Source organism: Lepisosteus platostomus, chromosome 3 (assembly GCF_059453375.1).
Source record: "Lepisosteus platostomus isolate fLepPlt1 chromosome 3, fLepPlt1.hap1, whole genome shotgun sequence".
In the NCBI taxonomy this organism is placed as follows: domain Eukaryota; kingdom Metazoa; phylum Chordata; class Actinopteri; order Semionotiformes; family Lepisosteidae; genus Lepisosteus; species Lepisosteus platostomus.
Window position 1 is genome coordinate 20205287 of NC_142613.1, and position 17171 is coordinate 20222457.

General features: G+C 36.2%; 1 protein-coding gene across 1 annotated transcript in view; it reads right to left on the reverse strand.

Moving 5' to 3' along the window:
* Positions 1 to 1688: 1688 nt before the first annotated feature.
* Positions 1689 to 17171, reverse strand: part of tgfb2 (transforming growth factor, beta 2) — a 57407-nt gene continuing 41924 nt past the window's right edge. The window contains exons 3-7 of the mRNA XM_088624866.1: positions 9748 to 9880; positions 7351 to 7461; positions 5251 to 5395; positions 3023 to 3176; positions 1689 to 2304 (exon numbers count right to left, since the gene is read on the reverse strand). Coding sequence (XP_088480992.1) covers positions 2146 to 2304; positions 3023 to 3176; positions 5251 to 5395; positions 7351 to 7461; positions 9748 to 9880 — 702 coding nt within the window. The 3' untranslated portion in view covers positions 1689 to 2145. The remainder of the gene's footprint in view (positions 2305 to 3022; positions 3177 to 5250; positions 5396 to 7350; positions 7462 to 9747; positions 9881 to 17171) is intronic.

A 17171-nucleotide genomic window follows, 5' to 3' on the forward strand; every position in this document is an offset into this window, starting at 1 on the left:
GGTAACTTACTTTATGTTTAATAGGCTACATGTAAAATCACTGAAAGTTAGTATTACCTATAGTTATTAAGAGATTCAGGTGGGTAGCTGCGTCAGCACGTGTAGGCTGCAAAGGAACAAGCAATAGGTTTATTCCATGCTGAAAAAAAGAAGAAAGAAAACACAATGTTTCGGCCGTGGAGCCTTCTTCAGGTGTGACGAAGGCCTGAAGAAGGCCTTCACCTGAAGAAGGCTCCACGGTCAAAACATTGTGTTTTCGTTCTTCTTTTTTTCAGCATGGAATAAACCTATTACTTGTTCCATTATTAAGAGATGCACAACTGGGTGATCTCTATAGCTATAAAATATATTTTCAAACTAGGAAGCAACAGTATTAACTAAGGCTTTTCATTTTTTTATGTAATGACTTTTATCTTTGTAAAATGTAGCCATTTGCTTTTTAAATCCAAAATTTGATTTTAAAAGTTAAAAAATTGTACTTTGTTTTCAGGACACAGCATGTGACAACATACTGTACCTAAAGGAACAAAAAGGAAAATTCTTGACCCACGCTAATGACATTTTAGTATACAGTGCTGTGTAAGATACTTAGACATTTTTTATTATTCTACTCCTTTCATTTTATGTTTTCTACATGCAGAGATAGAACATTGCAATCTTCTGACATTTTAGCCATATTTTTAAGATACAGTAAGTCCTAAACCACAATACAGCCTTTTAGCTTTATTGACATGAAAAGAAATACAAATGCTATTAATGAAAAGGAACTTCACAATGGAACAAAATTTGATTGGTAAAGGTGATGGGGAAGCTTCACTAAAATCTCAAATCAGCTGCTCATATCTAGTTTTCATTTAATTCTTTACGATTTTGATACTGTTTATTAAAGGATTGCTTAATGAGGATCTTGTTTTTTTTTCCTTAATAAAACTAAATTACAGTAATAACACAGTTCTTATAATAGTAGAACACACAAGTGAAGGCTTTGTGAAAAATGTTGATGCCTATAATATACATAGATTTTATACTGCTATTATGTCAAAGTCCTTTAACAGCAGTGTATACTATATAAGATAAAACATTTTCCTGTATTTTATCTTGTTTTAATATGTCTAATATTAAATATCTAATTAAATAGGAAATCACATTAACACAGACTCCACACAATTCTCCTAATGCAATTCTGACATAAGTTCCCAAGACATGGACAACATATATATCATAATAAATAATCCTTCTCAAGAATAAAAAAAGCATGATTTATGGAGAAGAATTTGACCCCATGACTAGAAACTGATACATAAGAAATGGTGAAACAAAAAATCATTGCAGAAAGGAGTCTGGGAAAACGTAAGTGATGTAAGTTCTTGGTAAGCTTTGTTTGAATTTCAATGCATTCTAGAAACTGAGTGATCACAGTAGCACCCTTGTTTTAATGTTATTTTGCCACAGTTTGAGAGTATTTAAAATTATTTTTATTAATTTAACGTGTTAAATCAACAATGTTACCGGTGTCTTTTTTACATAATTAAATGCTGATAAATCACTTCGAAATAGTCCCCTTTCTTCCTTCCAATTGCCATCAGAAAAAATAATGGTGACAATGCTGTACTGGCTACAAGATGAAATCAGCTCCACTCCACATTGGGCCATTTTCTGCTCTTTCAAAAAAGTATTCTTAAAAAGTATTAGCAAAACGAAGTGCTGTTGAGGAAAATATCAACACTATTCGGTATGAAAAGACAGTCTTTTAAGCAGTGCAACTACTTCTGAGATTTGAAGGCCTTAAAATGTACACTTCCTTTTAAGTACTAAACAAATTGGAAGTGGGTTTTGTTATTTTAAAAGGGTAGCTCTAAAGATGGAAAACAATACAGAGAGAAATTACTGGCACCAGACTAGGACAGTAAAATCAGGGAAATGGAATTCTTATATTTATTTCACATATTGACACTTAAAGATTCTTCCAGTGTTTACAATTATCTCCTTTATCTCACGAACAGAGTAGGTGAAGCAAGGCAGTTAATGCCTTTGAAAAGCATTTCTTCTGTTGGCCTTTAAGATTCGTCCATCCATACTATGGTTCTGTTTTGAAGGTGTCTTTTAACACACTGATATAATCAAACTTCCCAACTACGAAATGTTTTATCTGCATTTGCAAGATTTGACAATCATGTTTGAAAGCTGTTCAATTTTGGGGGTTTTGCCAATGTAATACAAGATGGTAAGAGGCTCTAAATCTTGAGACACACAGCAAGGAGATGCTGAAGCTTCTGGGTTTATTGTGCTGTACAGACCAATTACCTGTAAAACAAACATGTATATGTGAAACAATAAACATCAAAAGTGAAACATTGCAATATTGAGGCCTGTACCCATTAATTGTACCTAATACTAAATTAGGGCACTCTGTATTTAAATGCTGTTTAATATTATTGTCTAATAATGTACTCCCTTTATTATTTACAGTGTGAATGCAATGTTTAAAATCCTCCTTCTCTCCACTTTCACTCCATTTTGTGACAGGAGTGATGATTTGTTTCAGCAGTAAACCAAAATTATCTAGGCTAAATTATCAATACGTATCAAACGCAGGGGTCATTGTGGTGTGGTCCAGTGGCCAAAAGACTATCTAATCAGCAGCATTAAGCTAATCTGGTACTGCATGTAACTAGTTGCAAATGACATGACGCATACTTGGACCAGTGATGTTTGGGTTCACATGTAATCTGCACAGGTGCCTTTTTCAGATGAGCCATTTAAAAGTCCCAGTCTATTTATAATTTAACAGATGAATAAAACATTATTTAACAGATGATTTCAAAATATTATTTGAATACCGAATTATAGGCTACATCCATGTTTAAAAAGAAAACATGTTTTTTTTCCTCCAGTGTATTGTGATAAAAAAAACCTTATTTATATACTATATTTATTAAATTAATTATATGACTTCATATTCTCAATAATGCTGTAGTTTGCTTATGTATTTAAGAAAAGTTCACACATGCAAACCACTCACCTTGCTATTTTGAGTATCTGCACTCCATAAATATGGACAAGCCCCTGCGCAAAAATTTGCATTATATCCCTTTGGTTCATGAATCCATTTCCAGCCAAGATCCCTCTTAAAGTCAATGTATAATGGGCGCAGGCAGCAGTTGTCCTGTACATTCCTGTTATTATATAAAAAAAATATAGCTGAGAAAAACACTTAAAATCACAATTCCTTCTACTTTCAACATTAATATTTTAATTCACCAATGTTAACTTTATTATTTGTTAATATTGAATACGTAAGGAGAGTACACAAAACATTGGTGTGGGTCAAAAGGTGTTTGGGGCTATATAGGTCTTAAGGTTGCATAGAATGGCTAGCATCCCTTGTAAAGCGCGGTGCATATGTATTTCCTTCTTCTTAAGCTTCCCATCGATCAGAGATTCTTGTGCAGACACTTGTTAATGTTAATGACACATAGTTCAGACTATAGGTGACATGTAGGATCCTGAGACAGGTCTCACTGAGCCTTGGACTCAGAGGCTCTGGAACAGGGTGGGAATACACAATGCATCATTATACACGGCCATCTGTATACAGCCAGTTCACAACGGGGAGAGACAAAAGAGTTTGAAATCACAGTTGGAGTACACCAAGGATCAGCACTAAGTCCTTTCCTTTTTATAAACATTATTGACACACTGACAGAGGAGGTAAGAACAGAAGTGCCTTGGGAACTCATCTTTGCTGATGATGTTGCACTGATGGCAGATTCAGAAGTAGAACTACAAGAGAAAGTGTTCAAATGGCAGAGGAGTCTGGAAAAGGGTGGACTGAAAATGAATGCAGAAAAATCTGAAATAATGGTAATGGAGAGAAGAGGAGATACTATGACCAATGTTGAGGAGACAAATGGAGGAAAACTGAAACAGGTTGATGGCTTTAAATACCTTGGATCAAAACTGGTAAAGGGAGGAGAAACACTGGAGGCAGTAAAACAAAAAGTGAAAGCTGGATGGAACAAGTGGAGAGAAATAACTGGAATAATCTGTGACAGGAAAATGTGCAAAACTGTGATTAGACCTGTACTACTATATGGAGCTGAATGCTTGGCAGTTGGAAAGAGGGAAGAGAACTTGATGAGAAGAATTGAAATGAGGATGTTGAGATGGATTCTGCAGATTTCAATGAAGGATAAGATCAGAAATGAAGAAATCCGTAGACGATGTAGGGTGGTGGATGTGGTTGAGAAGATGCGAGAGGCGAGGTTACGGTGGTATGGACATATCATGAGGAGGGACACTGAGGAAGTAACAAAGAGGGTAATGAATTTTGAGGTGGAAGGTAACAGGGGAAGAGGCAGGCCTAGAAAGAGATGGATAGATTGTGTGAGAAAAGATATGGAGGTATGTGAAGTGAGTGAGGAAGATGTGCTCGACAAAGACAAGTGGAGAAGAGCAACCAAAGCAGCTGACCCCAGGACAGTCTGGGACTAAGGCTGTGAAAAAGAAGAATAATAATAAGAAGAAGATCTGTATACAGCCAGTTCATGAACCCCGGGTGGTTAGCTCCGCCCAGACTCAAAGCACCAAAAGGGACACTTCCACCCCCCTAAGAACAAGTCATGAGCCCCTGTTAAGGGTGTTTCAAATAGCCCCAGTGATGAAAACTAAGGAAAATTTTGGGGAAGTCAAAGAAGGACTGAAAAAGTGGGAGATCACAGCTTTGGTCCCAGGTGAGGACTCGGACACCAGGAACTCTAGAAAGCGCAGAGAAGGAAGGCCCAGGCCCTGTTTTCTCCTCTACCAAAAACTGGGCTCAAAGACACACAAGGTAGATGGGGGAGGCACAAAGGACCACACTGATTTGGATTAATATTGATTTTGTTATGTGACATTAATATTGACTATAAAATAGATTGTGTTATATTACAAGGGAAATTTGCAAGCATTTTATTTAGGAATTTTCATTCTTTATGATTTTGAATGCGCATTTTATGAGGAATTTTAATGTGTGAGAAGACAAGTTAACGATAATGTTCTGGTCAGAAAGAATCAAGTATGAGTAGGGGTACAGCAGAGATACTTGTAACAGGGGCCGTCTACACTTCATTACTAATTTAAAAAAATGGGGCATCATTGGAAGAGGGTGAATACTTTTGCAAGGCACTGTATATCACCAGAAAGATTTACAGGAAAAAACAATATAGGTACAACAGAAAAGCCTTTTACAGATTGTATCCACATCCATACCTTGAGCAATATGCAGCATCTAAGGCCCTTTTTTTCCTACGGCTGGTTTGTTGAGACTCAAGTCTGTATGATGGAAGCAGCATCAGCAAAAGGTGAGGACTTCTTTCACTGTCTTTCGAATTACGGGTGTAGATGTCATCAATACCTTGGAAGATATTAAAGTGCTAAATAGCATTTTAACACATTCTTTCCATTTAGCTTAGCAACTGTATTTCCCTTGTTTGGATAATTATGCTTGTTACTCTACTCTACTGCTTCAAATTAAAAAAGAAAATGAGAAGACGACTAATTGGTGAGAATTAAACATCTTGTGATTTTCTGGTGCATGATGGAAACTATCACGCTATGATTCTTTTCACGCAATTTGAAGATCATTAATATAATCATTTAACCATTTCTTTCATCTACCATTGTAGTAGAAAAGTGTTTGTAAATCTTGTCAAATCTAGAATGATTCACATGTGAAGGAAATCAGATATTGTTGAAAAAATGTTCATGAGCAAAAGGCATGGCATGTGACATTCCTAGAAACCTCAGGTATACATTGCCCATTACCTGTTACTGCATATGCAGAGCTGTGTGCATTCTAAACAAATGGGGTTTGGGTGCAGTTTAGAAGCTATGATTGTGTATGGTCTCTTTCAAGCGAAGGACTGTCAACGGTTAAAGATTAAATTACTTGTCCTATATTATTTTATAATAATATGTCATGATATTGTTCTAATAATTGTTATTCTAGTAGTTGTTACAATTGTAACATTCGACACACTATAAAAGAACACATCAGATGTCTTGTAAAAAATGTCCCAACTTTACTTTCTTTTACTATTCCCCAGATTGATACTGAAAAGAAAAATAATACTTAAACCTAAATGATTAGAAAACAATTCAGAAGGATTCATAATCTGTCCTGTGACATCTGGGTCATTTTGTTAGATTTTCCCAGGCCAGCTCAGTACAAGTACTGTGTGCTAACAAGGGTAACTAATATCAATATTAATGAAGTAATCCCTCATTATATAAGCTTAATTCATTCCCCGGAAACTACTTATAAGGTGAAAAAATTGTACAAAAGAAATTCAGTTTCCATTACTTCCTGTGTTATAATCTCCTATTGGTTTCAGAACCCACACTTCACCTTACTATAGTAACGAATAGTACCCAAGTACGAAAACAATAACACTTCTGGTTAATTATTCAAGTGAAACGCCACAAAAACTGATTTTTGGCATTATTAGAGACCCCGCTTATCCAGCTGTGCTCAGTAAATGAAAAAACAGGTAGGAACTGCTGTTTTGTAAACAAAAACTCATATAGCAGTTACTCTCCTACTGTAATCTATTTGTATATTAATTCAAAACATCTTTTCCATGACATCTTTTTCTAGGTGCAAAACATAATTGGATTCACTTAGACAATTCAAATTATGTTAGCACGCTATTTAGATGTTATTCAGTAAATAACCAAGAGTAAATCACATTTACTCACATCTCATGTATCCCTCCTTCACGCCATCTCCACCTTCGTACCTAACCCTTGGTTAACTTCTCATTCTGTATTGGCATCCTAACTTCTAGTCTAGCCTTCACCCTCAGCCAAGATGGTTAAACTAATCTCACTGAACTAAATACTCAGTAAACATCCACAAACACCTAATTCTTGGCGGTTGTTATTCCTTGTGAACCCAGATGTAACCAGGTCTAAACTCTTACAGTAGTCAATTCACAGAAGTACAAATGTTGGTAAAAGCCTACATGTTTTTTAATGTCATAAAAGCACATCACCTTACACATTGCAGTTTTTGCAATTCTTCAACAATGTTGTGCAACAAACAAAAATTCCAGTATAATTGCTATTTAATCATATTTTTATGAAATTTTCCATGGTGAATCTATGAAAGCTAGACAATTTTACAGCACATTTAAAATATAAAATATTATCAAAATAAAGTCCACTTAATATGTCTTATGGATGTCTAAATCTAAGAAAACCACCAGTTATTTAAAATAAAACCATTAGTCCAGTACATTAATTTAAGAAAAGTGCCAAACCAAAACAGTAACAGTTTACTTTGAGAACAAGGACATTTTAGGCAATTACCTGCAAATTTGGTTTCTAGCTCCTCACTCTTATTTGGTATGATGTAATTGTTTGAAGGTACAAATGTACAACATGGGCAGTGCAAACTTATTTTGAATCCATTGTTTCTTTCTGGTAAAAAAAAAAACATTAGAATTTTAAATGTTTTATACAATGATATAGTTATATTTTGTCTTATACAGTACATGTTCACCCCGTATTTAAATCCATAGTGTCAGAATGCATTGCATTCGTAATGTTTTGTGTTGGCCATCTCCACACAATGGTTTCATGACATTATAAGAAGACAAAGACTGTACCTGACATCTCTAAGTGCCCCATTTGCAGCACAGCCCCATTAACTTCATGGCCTGCTAGTATACAACATAATTAGTTGCAAAGCCATAACAGCATAGTCCCATCACTGTGTGGCTCATTGCGTTGCATTAAACTACAATACATTTAAATGACAAAAAAGAGAGGGCTTAGTCCATGACTTTGAGTAAACCGTCTCCTTTTCAAGTCATGATTGTAAAATCATTGTCACGTTTGCTGGATAATGACTATTAAATAATTACATTATTAACTGTTAAATAATAATTTAACAATTAAATAATAAAGTTTCTGGAAGAGGTGTTAGTGGTTACAGTAGGGAGTGCTCACCCTGTTGTCTATGTGAGTCTTGATGCCCCAGTAGAGTGATGGGGAAACTACACTGTAAAAAATGTGCCATCTTTCAGAGGAGATGTAAAACCAAGGTCCTGACTCTCCATGGTCATTAAAAATCTTAGGACATTTCTTGAAAATAGTAGGGGTGTTACCCCAGTGTGCTGGCCAAATTCCACCCCTGGCCTTTACCAGTCATGGCCTCCTAATAATGCCTATCTATGAATTGGGTTCATCATTCTGTTCTCCTCTCCACTGAAAGCTGTGTGGTGAGGGTACTGACGCACTTTTGCTGCCAGGTGGTGCTACAATTAGGTGGTGGTGGAGGGAAGTCCCCACTACCTGTAAAGCGCTTTGAGTGGAGTGTTCAGAAAAGTGCTACATACTGTAAGTGTAAATCATTACTGAAACATTATTAAATAGTTTCTAATAAAGCAGAAATCATTTCTCAAGTGTCCTTTACTAATTAGAAAAAATGTCCTTTCTGAAGAGAGAAACTTCCAACAGCTGTGTTATGTAACCATTCAATGCTATAAGCAATACTACACTTGTAATATAGCAGTGCAACAGAAACTACAGTTAAACAGAAACTGCGCTCTGCAAGGTGTTGAGGCTACTCTGTAATAGTCTTTCACTGTACATAAGTGATGTGGTAATGGGGCTGAGGTGCTGAAAGTTAGTACTTGCTGTAATGACCCGTGTCATACTGCACTCTGCAGAGATGTCGGCATGATCTTTGTCGCATGGCAATCTTATAAAACGTATATAACAACTTGTTTAAATCATGGATCAACACACCTCACACAAACTGCACTTTCATTATTTGTTGTACAACTATCCCAAAACACAATGGGTTTAAGATTTTCAGTGTAACTTAAACTAAAAATGTATTTCAAACAATTTTATGAAGACACATGTGCAAAGATCTATAAATTAAGTATTTTACTTCGTTTTTTAGAAACTAAAGTACTTTGGAAGTACTTTAAAGGAGGGCTGGAGACAAGCACTGGGAGCAAAGCAGGACACCCTGGATTACAGTCCATCACAGGGCACACACGGATACAAACACATGTTCACACTCACACCGGGGCCAATTTATACCAAAGCCAATTAACATACCAGTATGTGGATTTTGGAACTTGGAGCAACCAGAGGAAAACTGTGCAATCACGGGAGAACATACAAACTCCATGCAGCTAGAAAACCCCAGGATCTGAATCCAAGACCCCCGTTTTGCAAGGCAGCAATGCTTACCACTGCACCACTGTGCCATCCAGAACATCAGAAAAGTTAAAAACAAGAGGTGGCCTTTCAGCCTATTTAGCTAATTTATCAGTGACTAGCTGAGTGATATGAGGATCTCATCTAGCATTTTCTTAAAGAAAGAAAAGTGATTGGCTCCAACTACATTCTATTTGTAATTAGAAACAGTGTCATTTCTTGCAGTGTGGTGGCAGAAACCATAAATAAAACCATTAATTTCCCCCAAATAAATTATCAATTGTCTCAACCAATAATTTCTTGAATGTTTGATTACACTATTAAAACGTCTAATTGGGTAGTCTTAAATGTATTTAGTGTTTTTATATGTTGCTGATTAAAATTAAGAATAAAAATAAATTCACGAAAGCAGAACTTTACAAATAGGATAAGCAATATTCAAATTCTGGGCTATTTTAATAATGTCTGCATTTAACAAAACATTGAGATTTTTAAACAAGATTAGTAGAAATTCAATTTTTAAAGTCTTACCTCTGTGAAGAAGCCACTCACTTACAGCTTCTGTAACGTCAAAAGATAACCACTCTCCCTCCATTTTTGTTTTCACTACTTTACTGTCAATGTATCGTTGGGTTGGTGATGTTAGTTCTTTGTGACCAAGGACCTGTAAGATATGAAAGGCAGATCTGTATTGGTACTGTACATTGAAATATAAATGGGTGGGCCATTCCAACATTATCATTATTTTTAGTTGCATTTTGTGATGCCCCAGGGATGTGGACACCACTTTGGACACTGAACAGGTGAGTTCTTATCGATTAAGACCCCTTCACAGTCTGTTAGAGAAACCTTTTCCTTTAATTTTACAGCAGTTTCCTCTGTCACATAGACCCTTCTCCAAGGGTAGTGCTATTACTCAGCCCCCTCGTCAGGATAACTAGGACACGAGGCGAAAACTCACTTGTTTCTTATGCTAATTCCATCCCAGCTAGTCTACTCTCAACATTCACTGAGCCCTTGGCTCATGAACTCTCAGATCTATTCACTTTCACCAGTTTGTCTCTTCTGGGTAGTAGGAAGTGTTGGGTAGTAGGGTAGTGGAACATCCTTGACTCGGTTATTTGGCCAGACCTGCTCTATGGCCATCTTTGCATTACTTGCAGGTGGTCACTGCAACCACCTGCAACTATTCGAGGCAGCTACTCACTGTGAGTCTTCCCTGCACCTCTATGTTTCTTAATTTGTCTAGGAGCCTCTCTGTTCCCTGACTGTTTCCTGTCTAGTCCAGATCTCTCTTGGACCTCTCTCATGTAGCCTCCTCCTCTTTCTCTCATTTGGAGACTCTCGTGCTCCTTGCTCTCTCCCAGAACGTCTCATGCTCCTCACTTTCACTTGAATCTCCTTTGCATACCTGAGTTCACACACTCTCCCATGGACTCTTACTCCCAGAGCCTTCTTCTCCCTGGATGTCTCTCACACAGTGACTGCTGGCTTTCTCACTCTCTGCCAGTCAGTCCACAGACCTAACATCAATGACCGGTGATGGATGCTTATACTTGAGCTACTGTATGAGGCTGAGACTCACAACATACTCAATTTGCTTAATCTCTAGGCTCAGAACATTCACAATAAAACTCATAAGCTCCCAACGCCTCATCCTCACATCCCAGGCTGTGCACTTGCAGCTGCCAGTGCACCTCTCTCTCTCACCCAGACACAACTGCCTTTGCTCACAACACACTCCACATGGCTTCTATGTCACTCTAAATTCACACACATCAGTGGCACCCTCACTTCTGTTGCCACTTCATGACTATCATCAGAGCTCAGCCTCAAAATAAGCTTTATTCATCACTCCATGCCTCAAATTTCCAAAGTGAGGGCCCCTCTACCACCCCTACTCTGTGGCTCACACACTTATTCACATTTATCACACACCAAAATTCCCACTCATTTAAAACCACTTTTGCAGACATCTGTCTACTCAGACAGTCCTGTTCTTTCTCAGAACAGGCTGTTTGCTTTAATGACCAAAGCTCCCTTCTGAACTTTCATTATTACTCACTGCACCTTCTGGGGGCAGAGCTTTCTCCCTCACATAGGCTGTCTTTTTCACTCTCCACTTTAAAACAGCCTTTTGAACTCTTCGATTCTTACATAATCATATGAGTCATTAATCCGCTGCTCACACTGCATCCCTCGTGGGGGGGTATTCACACAATTGCAATTGGAATTATCGCTCTCATCTATTCCCACGTGGGGGTTTTGAACTGAAACCTGCTTTGTTTGTTGCTTCTCTTTTCTAAATCTCACACACACTGCCACAAGCCTTCTGTTTAGTGTTATTTTATAGGTGGTTGTTACTCAAACACTGATTGTCTTATCAGAACAGAGACTGTCCTCAGCTGTGGTCACATAGAAACACAGTGTCGCCATGGAGAAGCTCCACCCCCACAGCATTCCTGCACCCTGGGAGGCATTACAATTTATATAAATTTAAATATTTCTCTCCAAATTTCTCTGGCATTATGTCACCAGGAGCAACTGTCCTTTTTAATCAGATGGGAGTTTTTAGGTCACTTAAATCGCACAAATGTCTGGTACAATTTAATACTCATAAATACATGTATTTTTTCAAACTGTGTAGTTAAAAAATAACTTGGATGAGCTATCTTTTGGAAAAACTTTACTTTTCATATTATTTCATCTACTGAAAGTTTTATATAACACTTTAATGGTTTTATCAACCATAATTACAATGATAACCTGGAGAATACTCATTTATGGTATTGGGTATTTCTTTGGAGCTGTATTCCTTCAAGTAACTTGTCCAAGTGTAAAACAACAGTGTCCTACATGGGATATGAATGCACAGCTCTTTCACAACTCTATGGTCCAGAACCCTAACCACTACTCCACAGTGCTGCAACTAGAAATGGGATTGGTACATCTGCTGCAAGGTAAAATATACACAAGCCCTTTGCCTTTTGCCTCTTATTAGCGAAAAGGATTAGCTTACGTTTGTATAGTGTGTACAGTATTTATTTAAAAACAAAAACCTAGTAATCAGTGCTGGTGTATAGCGTGCATATTGAATTTTCCTTCACTGTAGAGGCCAAAAGAAATTAAGCAACTGGTGATATAAGTCCAATCAACAAATGCTGAATCCCAACCACAGGAAAGTAGCTGCAAAATGGGCGGTATCCCATCACAACAGCCAAGAGCAATAAGAAGCTTGGAGAAGATGACGTAAGCTTTGAAAATGTAAGAAACTCATGCTAGCACAAAACTGAACATTGTCTTATATGTGTCTAAAACAAATCAGTATGATTACCATGCTTTTTATCTTTACAAAATTACATACAGGCTCAGCCTGCATTGCTTCATATAACAATGATACAGATTAGATGGAGTTGCAGATACTATTATAACAGTATACAGTACATTTTACAAGATTTAGACATATAATCAGATCTAGGCAAATAACTGCCAAACAAATACTTAATGCAAGTATCAAGAATGTCCATTTTAAATACCAAACAAACGGTATTAAGCAATACATGAGAAAGGTTACAGGTATTTTTTAATTTACACTGCTGAAATCACAATGCAAAAATTAAGCTCAGATTTCACTGAACACAGAACTGAGTACGCAGTGTACATTGTTTCAAATGTTCTGAACATTTCTGATTGCCTGGATGATCTACAGAATTTCGGAAGATAATTAAAATATCAAGATTCTTCACAGTAACCTATCAAACACTATAATGATGTCGTTATTAATTATTAATTCATATGTGTATTCATCGGAACAGCATCTCATTCTTATATACTGTACAGTAGCAATTATTATAATATTTCTGCCTCACTTGTATGCAGCTTTACACTGCCACTGCTACTGCTACCCCCCTGGAAGATTATTATCAACAGTATGGTTTACATGGTTATACAATACCTCAGCTGTCAATCTACAAACCCTTGTGTACTGTAGGATGGTACTGTTCAGCAAAAGTCCCACAAAAAAACCTCCATTATTTAATTAATGTGACAAATCACTTGGCTATTTCTAACTTGTAATTTTATCTTGCATACAAGTACTGTTTCATTCCTGGTACACAAAATGCTGTTGCTGATGGCTTATCTTACTTTCAATTCCAGGAATTCCATAACCTGTGTCTAGACACTGGTCCAGTGGGTAAGCTGTGTCTGATATTCAACACCATGTCCCTAAGCTAACCTTTTCCCTCTGTCACACTTTCTATACTTATCAAACCGATATATATGCCAATATAAAATCCAGATGCCAAGGTTACAATTTTGCATGACAACAGTTTTGCATTTTTGTTCATCCTGAAATTAACCTTTATTAATCTAATCTATATTAACATATCTATTAAAATATTCAACATCTCTGCCTTCATCATGGATTATTCGGACAACATTATTTATCCCCAATTTCCACTTTCATAGAGCTTACATGTGCAGTACATGTATACTGTCATATGTGATATGATAACATGGTCTAAAATTACCCCACCATCTGTCTATTTATGGTATTTTTACAAATCAAGGCTTTCTTTTTCTGACAGAAAGAAAGGCAATATGTTACAGGACAGTACCCTCCAAAACTATTAAGAACGTGAAGTTTGAACTGAGATTTTCTAAGTATTGTTTATTTATAAAAGAAAATTCAGTTCTTCCCTCTTTAGTTACTAAAAATATCAAGAGTGTTGAAGAAATAGGTGTTTGTTGTTGTGTAATCAGGCATTCATAAAAGACCAATGAGCATTCTATTAACTTGTCTCACTTTGACATAAGTGTGTAGAGTCTATAATCAATAGTCAAAATGAAAACCAAAGAACCTTATGTTAAAGAAAAGCAGGGAATACTGAAAGAAGAGAAGAACTCAATCAGAACCATAATACAGAAATTGGGCATATCAACAGTTTTGCAAGACAATGAAGAAGAGAGAACTTGCAGGTATACTAACCAACCAGGCAAGAATGGTTCAGCCAATAAATAACCTGTACATGACAACTTTTTTGCCATGGAAGGCTTTGATTGATTCCCTTCTCTATAGCCTGTGTTATTTCTCCCCTGCAGAAATGTGATGTTTCTACAACATGATGTGTTACAATGTCTGGTCCAAATGGAATGTCATACTTAAACAGATTAAGGGAACTTTATCTTTTTTAGTTTAGAGCAGAAACAAAAAAAATGAAGGGGCTTTATTCTGGTATTCTCAATCTTGACAGGCACTCAACAAATCAATTCAGAGGAACTAAGATCAACAACAATACAATAACCTAGGAACACAAGTGGAATTAAAGCTTAGAAGCCTTTCAGGTCAGAAGAGAATTGAAAGGTTAAATGCTCAGATTCAATCTTTTGAATCTCATTGAAAGTTAGAAAATAACTCCATAGACAACTCCTTAGTTATTGAAGATGAATGCAAAATTCTTTAAGCTTGTAACAACCAAATACGCAAGATGGATTAATAGGTCTCCTCTCACATGTGACCTTTCAGTATATATTACTTATGAACAGTAAAATTCAAAGTAATAAACTGTATAATTTCACAGAAGTTAGTTTTTTTCATTTTCTGGACATATTCATGTCTGAAGGGCAAGACAAAATAATATTAGTTAACACTAGAATGGCAAACAATGATAATGATATTTGTCTTCACTCTCAGTCTACACCGCTAAACTTCTTATTACTTGAAGTCTCCTCAGTAAAGTTAATTATGGCAACACATTTACCTCAGACCACTATATACTGTACATGATTCCCAACTTAATTAAACAGTCATAATAAAACAAAGTCATATGTCTTGTATATTGACTGTTCAGTCTGAGCATTTAACAGAATGTGTAAGCGAAAGGTGAACAGATACTAAATCTTAAGACTACGGTCAGGTCTCTCTTCCAGGTCATATAAAACAAATTTAGAAACAAAATGTCATAGAATGGTAGCATTAGGATAAATTATTGCAATACAATGATTTGCTGTATAACTTAAACAGGAAGCCAAAAATGGAAGGCAAAAAGAATCCTGAAATATCTACAAAGTCCACTTACTACCTGTACAGGTTAACATTATTAAGCCTGGTACCAAATGCCGAAAAAGAAATTGTACAGAAATTAAGTGATTGTAGCCATAATAATCACACAAGAAGTTAATAAATTAATTAGTAAATATCATGTTGCTGTTTCTTTTTCTGCAAACAAAAATGGGCTGAGTGCTTGTGGTTTGTAGTGTTATAACTCCCTGCTGCCGTGTTTGTATTTACTGTATGGAGGGATGGAGATTGGATGGAGATTGCACCCTTGAAAACCAATTTAGAGGATTACAAAACACCTTTACTTTGTTCATCTCCCAACAATAGTTCACAGATTTCAATACTTCCACATATACCCTATAATGGCCTATTATCGGACATTTCTGAACAGTTTTTTTGCTGATTTGAATGCTGTCCTTAATCCAGGTCTTGATATACTGTGTTTTCAGCACAGCTCCTGTGCACCGATTTACAACTGACCTCAGGCTAGTCAACACAAGGCCAGTGTTTATCCCATCTAATAACGATTTTAATTTTATATTTTATTCTTTGAGATAGAAATCATTTCCATCAACTTGACCTTGTGGACATTGTACCAAGAGTGGATCTCATCAGTGGATCTCAAGATCTTTTCCATCTATTTCTTGAAACAACCCAGGATATTGAATCCAATAACAGAAGTGGGTAACTTACTGAAGACCACAACAATCCTTCTATTTTCTGAGTAAGTCCATACTGTCAAAACCATTGAGGATTTTGAATAAGGTTTGAAACTAAACAGATGTAGCTCACAGTAGGACATTCCTTTGAGCCCTTGACTTAATTTTCATCATAGCAGTTTACCATTGAACATGAAAGGCACTGAAAACAGTTTCTATGTAATCTCTTCACATACACACATACATCTATAATAACACAGATAGTATATTACAGTGTTACACTACATTAATGTTTTCATATATAACATTTCTGATTGTATTCTGTCCTGTTAAAACTGTGCAGATTGATACAAAACTGCAGAAATCTGAGCTACAATAATGCACTCTTTAATCATCTGTAAATTCTGTTACATTTGCCGTAAACTCTGTCAACCAAGCAAGTGTTTTCAGTTTCATGTGCACTCTTGCTAAATCTTAATCATGGAATCTGTGCTTCCAAAGGTTAGCTCATTTGGATTAAACTATGAAAGCATATTACATCTGTTTTTGTTCCATGTCTGGTCTTCAGTTGCTGCACACTTATTCTGAAAATAAAGCATGGTGAAAACTGTTTTCATTTCTGTTACACTTTCTTGTAATTGATGCACTGTGTCTTGAAAAATTATTTATCCGCTGGTGAGATGACCACATTTTAATGCTATTTGAGCTTGCAATCCAAACACTTTCAAATAGCACTTTATATTTGTAATTTTTGCAATGTATTATAAACAAACGGAAAAGCTCAAATTTATTTAAAAATGTAATTAAATCAAAGAAACTCAGAAAAAGATTAGTTGCATAAATATTTAACCCCCCTTGTTAATAATTCTTAATTTATTTCAGGTGCAAAAGAGTAGAATGAAAGGTCCCAAAATTATTATTATGATTTCAGTGTGTAAATAAAGTGATTTCACTTGACTACAAAATAAACGCATCTGTCACTGTTAGTTCTCTAAGACAGATATTACATTTCAAGCCGCAACTCACATGTCATGAATGATTGACCATGAAGCCCAAGGAACTTTTAAAACAAATCAGGGATGAAGTAATAGAGATTCACAGATCAGGAGAAGGTTATGTTCTTCTTTAATTAGGGTGAACTCAAATCATAAATCAAACCATCAAGTAGAATTTGCATCACCCCATCCAGATACTTCCTGAATCAGTCCACCCTTCCAAACTGAGCACCAGAGCAT